Source organism: Gavialis gangeticus, unplaced genomic scaffold (assembly GCF_001723915.1).
Source record: "Gavialis gangeticus isolate Ggan-Ray unplaced genomic scaffold, GavGan_comp1, whole genome shotgun sequence".
In the NCBI taxonomy this organism is placed as follows: Eukaryota; Metazoa; Chordata; order Crocodylia; family Gavialidae; genus Gavialis; species Gavialis gangeticus.
This window is the reverse complement of record NW_017729006.1, coordinates 39,553,714-39,561,722: the sequence shown is the minus strand read 5'-3', so window position 1 is coordinate 39,561,722 and position 8,009 is coordinate 39,553,714. Positions and strand designations below refer to the sequence as shown.

Here is an 8,009-nt window from a genome sequence, read left to right as displayed (position 1 = left end):
GGGGGGGGGGGGGGGGGCAGGGGGTCATGAGTGGCAGTCCAAATGGGCTATAGTAGAGAGTGCAGGAGGAGGTGGTCAGTCAGGGCCTCTTGTACCTGGTGCCCTGGCCCTCAGTGGTGGGTGTGTGGCTTTCTTGGGGCCGGAGAGGAGGGGGTGATACTGTTGTTGCCACCTCAGGTGGTTTTCCCACTGCCAGGTAGCCTCCACCCACTGCACCTCCTCCAGCCAGGCCTCGCATAAGAGATCTCCCTGGGCCTTGCAGATGTTATGCAGCTTGCAGGCTGTGACAATGACCCAGGGGAGGTTATCCTTGGTGAATCCAAGACAGCCAAAGGTGCACTCCACCAGGGCACAGGTCCGGCCCAGGCAGCAGTTAAAGTGGGCCTCTTGGGGGTCCAGGTGGCCAGCGTAGAGCTGCATGAGCCAAGACAAGAGTGGGTAGGTGGGGTCCCTAATGAGGATGGGCAGCAACACCATGGCACCTAGCTGCAGGTCTGGCACCCCTGGCATGAAGCATCCACTCTCCACCAGACCCAGCATGGTGGCATTTCAGAAAACATGGGCATTGTGGGTACTGCCTGGCACTGCCATTGTGGCCACTGCCAGCCATGTGAAGGCACCTTGGTGGTCCACAATGGCCTGGAGAAGCATGGAGTGAAAGCCCCTCTGGCTGTAGTAGGGCTGGTTCCCATGGTGTGGCCAGATGACAAGGATGTGGGTCCCATCTGGGGCCCCAATACACTGGGGGAATCCTACCATCAGGGGGTCGTGCATGCAGACCTGTATGCTGCTGCATGTCCTGGATGGCCCTGCATACCTGCAGGATGCCCTCCATCATTGTGGCCTTGCTGACATAAAAGATGGCCCACAAGGCAAAGGCTGGTTGGCATGGCCAGACTGAATAGGGCAAGGGCCAGGTGGGTGTCCATAGGGAGAAATAGCTGCATGGCAGTGTCCTGCCACTCTACGTGCAGGTGGAGCTGCTCCAGGAGGTCCCAATGGTGGCAGAGCTGAAGGCCCAGGGGGCAAGGGCAGCTCCAGTGGTGGGGTCCAGGAGCCCATCATTGGTGTCACTGCTAGGTCTGGCTAGCCAGATGGGGTCCAGGCAGCAGCTCCATAGCAGAGGCAGCACTGGCTTTTCAAGAGGGCTGGCACCTGCTGGCAGCTGCTGCCAGAGCCTGGAGCTTCACCTGGTGGTGGCAAGGGCCCATTGCAGGGCTGCAGGAACTTTGGTGCTAAGAGCAGCAAATCTGCTGCCTTGTCCCTGTATGTGTAGACATCTGCCCAGGAGCATTTACTGCCAAGTAGTTTACATGTGTAGACATGCCCACGGGGTGTGTCTACACGTGCATTAGATCCAGGAGCAGTTTTCTTGTGAGTCAAGTACTCATGAGTCAGTGCCCCTAGGCAGGCATCCACACATGCAGAGAAGTGGCAGCTGATTTGCTGCTAATGGCAGCAAACTGCTCCCACTTCCTGAGGCCCTGCAATGGGTCCCTGCCACCACCAGGGGGGAGTTCTAGGCTTCCCCTGGGTGCTAGTCCAGGGACTGGCAGAGAGCACTGAGTCCAGGACAGCTGTCTCCTGGAAGATAGTGCTGGACATTGTGCCCTGCCACAGAGGGCTGCCTGCTGCCAGGATGGGGACAGTGTCCTCCTGCCCTGTCAGCAGAGAGGTCCTGGTCTTGGCTCTCTGATCAGGGGCAGGGGACTTGGAAAGAGCTGCAGGGGAGGGGCAAGTCCCATCCCCCTGCTCCAATTTTCCAGTGGGGCAGTTAGCAGCTAGCTCACTGCTAGGTGCTCCAATCAGCAGATTGGGGAAGGGAAATGGGACCTATCCCAGCCCTACAGCTCTCTCCAAGCCCTGTGCCTCAATCACCACATTGGGACTTGGGGCTGGGACCTGCCCATGACTGGCACAGTTCCCAGCCCACACTCCGCAATGGCAGGGCAGGAGCTGGAGAGCCTATTCCCCACTCAGCTCCATGATCATAATGCTGGGTAGAGAACAAGCTCCCCAGCCTGTCCCCAATACAGCTCCACAATTGTGCAGCTGGGTTCCCTAGCCCCTGCCAGCAGGAAGTGCCCAGCACCAGCTCTGGAGTTGCAGGGCTCAGGCTGGGAGATAAAGATCTCTCAGTGCTGACCCTGTGGTCATGGCGCTGGAGCTGGCACTAGGAGATAAGGATCTCTCAGCCTCTGATCCCTGATTGCTTGGAGCTCCCTGTTGCCAGGGCAGGGGGACATAGTCCCTTGCACAGCCACCAGCGATGGAGCCCACCCCGACAGCAGGCAGCTTCCGAGGCAAGGAGCAAATTCCTGTCCCCTGGTGGCTGGCTGACCAGGAGCAGATTTGCTCCTTGTCAGGTGTCTACATGAGCACTACTGTGCAGTAAGTAATTACAAATAAATTTGCTATGTGTATTTGCAGGTAGCTAATGTACTCACAATTAGTGAGGTTTACTGCACAGTAAGCATGTGCATGTGTACTCGCACATGCTTACTGCATAGTAAACTACACTACTGTGCAGTAAATTGTTTCGTGTTGACACACCCACTGTGTTTATTTGGCTGAATGTCAAAAGCATCAGTCATATTCCATTTCCTGCCACATAGTTATACTGACAAACTTTTTATTCTATTTCACTGACACCTCAGAGCAGAAGAATTAAAAAAAAAAAATCACAGAAAAGCCCTGAGGCTTCTATTTGACTCCAATATTAGCTTTAATTTGATTCAAGCCAAGCTAAACTTTATAATGGCGTTCTAATTCAGATAAATTCACAAAACAAATTAGCATAAGAACAAAGCATATTAAAAGATTGTATTCTTTAAAAAGTCCCATTTGCTCTACAGCTGATTGCTTTTCCTCTTCAGAAATCTGAGCACCTTCCCCCCAAACCTTTATCTTGGTCCCTAAGCAATATGTGATCTAATGTTTAAAGGACCTTCTTTGTATCAGCCTTTTCAGAATATTAGGTTATGAATGATACAAACATATACAGGCCACACCCTCCCCTTTGGACCATGTGGTGGGAGCAGCAGCCAGGGACTTTTTTTTAAGCCCCTGAAACAGGTAAGAATTCTCTTCCCTTCCCCTCTTTGCTCAGTGGCACATCCCCTTCCCTCCTTCTTCTGCCTGCTGCTGTCCCCCGTGTCCCCAGCTGAGCTGGGGGTGGTGAAGCCATGGGCAGGCTTAATGATGGGGACCCAACTCACCGCTGCCGCTGCCTGTGTTTGAGACCAGCTCCTCATGCAGCCCAGATGGAGTGAGGCAGGTGTAGCTCTGGAGCGCTCCTGGTCCCTGGCTCATCTAGGAATAGTAGCAGTGGCGAGCAGGGGACTGGAGGAATGGGAGGGGAGGGATGTAGCACTAAGCACGGAGAAAAAGGGAGGAGGCAATGACAGTGTGGGCACGGTGGAATTCTTATATGATTTGGGGACTTAAAAAATCCACGGCTGTTGCTCCTGCAGTGGAGTCTGCCTTTTCTAGAGTTGTGGGGGTAGCAGCTAGGAGTGGGGGTTTAGCCACCCCTGCAGTACAAGTCACTGCTCCTGTATTCCCTTTACAAAATCCTGGATCCATCCATGGGTACCTACAAGAAACTTGCATACAGGTTCCCTTTTTTGGCTATATCTTTTCACTCAGGTTATCACCATGTTATAGTTTTGCACAGAGTTCACCATGGTCTGAATTTGCCTATTCACTTTGCTCCAAACAATTGTGTGCAAGTACATCCTTATAAAATATATTCACCTGACTCAAAGACATTGAGAGTATATTCACTAGGTCATTTGTGAGTTCTGACAGAACTTACATAGGAAAAGAACAGGTTCATAGGAACTGGAAAGCTCAATTATCCCACTTTGTTGCATCTGAAGGATTGTGTGGGCTCTATTCACTGTCAGATCCAGGTGAGGAGAAGGCTTGGTGGTTGCTATAAAGGACTGAGTTCATATCCAGAAGAGAGGAGAATAGAGCTGCCTCCATGGGGAAGAGGTCTTAGTTTTCCTTCTGAACTGTGAAAGAGGACATGAGTATGCATGCTGATAGGTGCTCACTCTCCCTGGTAAAGGGTATCATGAAGAAGTGACAAGAGTGAAGTTGTCTCCAGTAATGTTTGGCCTTTGAAACATGAGCAAGACTTCAGGGAGGCAGTCCAGTAAGTCAGGGTTTTAGGAAAGAATGGAGAAGAGGTGTGACAGGTCGCCTTCCCCGGTGTGATCTTCCTGGTCATCTATGCCTTACATGGGGCGCCCTTGGGGCCTGCTCTGTAATTCTTCAGTTCCGCTCTAACCTTGCCTGCCACATCTTGATGGAATATTAATTTTTTTTGAGTGGGAGACTGCCCATTATGGCTTGACCACTGTTTTCTCTGGCTAGGCCTCCCCATCCGAACCCATTAAACAGGGTTTGACTCCGAGGCTCTAGCTTTTCCTGCTCCCTTATGGAGCCTGGTACTCCCCAGCCCAGAGGCATGGGAGCTGGACCCACAACCAGTGGGCTGTGGGTCCAACACAACCCGCCTCCGTCAGTGCAAACAAAAAACCCCCCAAAAGACAAAACACAACCGCACCCCGGTGCTCCAGTCCTCACCCAGCCCCTTTAAAATAGTCCTTCAAATACCAGGGTTCGAGTCCCCCAAAAGCTGCACCCTCACTGGTGCCGGCATCTGCCCCAAAGAACTGCACCCTCACTGGCGCCGGGGTCTGTGCCTCCAAAGGCTGTGCCCTCACTGGTGCCAGGGTACCCACTCTGTAGAGGGTCCTGAAAATGAGGTCTTCTCCATCCCCTAATAGCCTCTCCCAAACCACCGGTCTTATTCAATAATCACAAAAAATAATAATAATAATAGTAATAACTACGTGCTCAATCAACCCAGCGGGTCAGCTTACATGAACTCTCTTCAAGTCTTGGCTCCATACCGCTGGCTACAGTCCTGGTTGTGGATGCAGTCGTCATCTCGCAGGGACTTCCGTAACTTCCCCTTTCTTGCCATGGAATGCTGCCCAAGCTTCTTCTTGGAGCTCTCAGGGGGACTGCTTTCCCTTTGGCTGCTGACCTCCCTACTGCTGTTCAACCCAGGGTTTTTATAGTTCTGCCTCTTCTGGTCAGCTGACTAGCCACCCCAGTTCAGCAAGTAACCCCTTCCTCACCAGCCCTCCATACCCAGAAGGTTCTGGCCTTATAGGGGTGCACCTTCTTCCTTGTGACAGGGTTACGGTTCCCTGTCAGAAGGGGGAATATAGGCTACCCTCAAAGTGAGTGCAGGGCAGCTGATGTAGCCTAAGTTGCATTTGGTTTCTGGGTTCTGCTGGAAGACCCAAGGAAAAGTGTTGCAGCTCTGAAAGAAAAGTGGGACCAAAGAGAAGCTCTGGAGGGAGGGGAAATCCTGTAGAAAGGATGTTGACACTCTGGGTGTGGGACATAGATGCCTTAAAAAACTGGAGTTTCTGACTCATGTGGCTGGAGGCCAGCAGTAGTGGTCTCACCGATTCTCCAGAAAATCTGGATATAATATCCCAAATGAAATCATCTAAGTATTTCATATTTGATTTCTATACCATGTGCATTAGTCATAGTCCAGTGTGCTACCTGGTTATATGTCTCTTGCCCTTTGCAATAACAACTTTGCACTGCATACCTGAAGTATGATGCAAGCATACAGCTTCCAACAACACTGTTTCCCAATCAAATACGAGATATCCAATAAGCATTATAACTACAGACAACGCTGACATTACAATTTCACATGCTTTTTATATTTTCTGAAAATGTCTAATAAAAAAAATTATAAAGTGAAATGCTACCTATAACTTTTCCAAGGAAGAGTGCCTTCAGGGAGTTGAACTGAACGTCAGATGCTGTCGGCAAGTTGTAACGTGCTGGAGGATAGTGATCAAGCTGGGGAGAAACAAGAACAAGATGAGACTTTGAGGATTATGTCCTGTTACACTGTGGATGAATTAAGTTTTCTTTAATGAGACTACACCACCATTTAGATCTCTGTCACTGGATGCTCTAATTTCATTGGTGATAAGAATGAGAACCAAGGCCAAAGCACTGTTCTGCAGGGAAAGCTTGAAAACAACTGCACTTTCATCAGTCTCAGGTCCTCTAATGTACAGTTCTTCTATTCACAAATATCTAGCTTATTAGATTTGGGCATGTACCATGACAAATTAATATATTTCTCAACTTTAAAAATGATACATATTCCAAAATGGGTGTATATTCTCCTAATTTGTGACCCTCAGTTTACTTCATGTCCTTCCATCTAACAGACTATAAAGTAAAATTCTCAAAGTTTAGAAACCTGTATATTAAATCATACTTTGCAGATCCACAGCATACAGTTAGTAACCTCTACTCCACTAGACAAAGAGCGAACCACGTCTTAGAAAAATCCCTTCCCTATGTTCACGTACTGGAGTAGGAATCATCAACATAATTCACACTGATTTATGTACAAAGACAATCTCATTTGCACTATAAATCTGATCCCTCAGATTTCTGGTTACTAGGTTTCAAATTCCCCAGATCCCCTGTTTCCTCCTGGTTTTGGGTCTGAGTTTTATCTGAATCTGGAAGAGACCTACTTCCTAAAATGTCCCACAATGAAGGAAATCCTACAAAAACAGTATATTTTCTTAATTTACACTATTTATCTTTAAAAAAAACTCACTAAACATCTACTATCATGTAACATCCAATATTTGGGGAAGAAATCTCACTAAAACCAGAGGACCACTGGAAACTGATGCCTAGACCTGGTACAGACTTCAGTATGAACAGGCACATCTACATGAGACACTAAAGGTGCAGTAGATTAATTAGCAGACAAAACATGAGCTAATGTGCAGTAGAATTAGCGGTAATTACATTAGTAAATGTGCAGGCACACCCAACATAATTATAGATTTAATCCAGATCCAAACACTGATTCCTTGGTTTATCTCTGGCATCCCTAGTTTTATTCCAGACGTAAAGAATGCAAGAATAGGACACTGATCCATAAACATCTAAAGCTGATGCATTTCAATAATATGGTATTTCAAAACTGTTTTTTAGTGTTTTAATTCAAAGCTTGAATCTGGATCATAATACCGAGCTATTGGCTATTACTAAGGCTAGATGTACATTCTTTGCAAGAAAGGAAGTAGTTAGGAATTTTAAATTGGTGCATGTATTGCTTAATTCATTCACCTCCATCCTTAGGAAATTCATACATTATTGAGAAATAGATACGTTTCAACCAATCCAACTCTTCCAAATTTCAAATATTTATTTTCCAGTGCTTTTTTCCTGTTAAATGTATGTCATTCAATATCTTGATGAATATATTATTAAATATACTTGTTAAGAATTACTGGGTATTTAAGAAGCTGATTTAATGAAACAGTAGGAGCCCCAGTTTTTTCATCTCTTATTTCTGTAGTTGTGTAACTTCAACATTATGTAAGTGTGAAATTTCTCATGTAATTGTCTTGATTTCTTGCAAAGAAAAATGGGAGCACAGAGAGAGAGAGAGAGAGAGAGAGAGAGAGAGAGAGAACATATTGGCTATGCTTTGTCCACAATACCATGCCATTACTCAAAACACCTCAGTACAGTTTTGATGTTCACATCTCATGGAGGTGAATGGAATGAATGTTTATATCCTTGCTATTGTTATTTGTTTTCTTGATTTGACACATGGGTTAAAGAGGTCAACATTGTAATCATTTCCTTTGTTTTCACTGAACTGAAACAAAGGTAAAATCTGTTTTTTAAGACAAGTCTTTAGAACATGTAGAATACTGTGAAATGATAGAAATAATATAGAAATAATTGTGGAGAAATTGTAAAGGTATGGGCTCACAGTTCTTCAAGGCCACATATTTTTTTTTTCTGCTTCTGATAGTCTGACAGTATTTTCCAGAGGATTGCTCTGTGTGTTTTAATGATGCTTTAATTTTTTTCTTTTAGGAATTGATCTCAGTTCTCAGAACTAAAAGGTGGGGGGGGGG

The 8,009-nt window shown here is 46.9% G+C and overlaps 1 protein-coding gene across 1 annotated transcript in view; it reads right to left on the bottom strand.

The window, feature by feature from the left end:
* Positions 1–8,009, bottom strand: part of CNTNAP2 (contactin associated protein-like 2) — a 1,521,099-nt gene that overhangs the window by 117,209 nt on the left and 1,395,881 nt on the right. Inside the window, exon 21 of the mRNA XM_019508724.1 lies at positions 5,811–5,904. Coding sequence (XP_019364269.1) covers positions 5,811–5,904 — 94 coding nt within the window. The remainder of the gene's footprint in view (positions 1–5,810; positions 5,905–8,009) is intronic.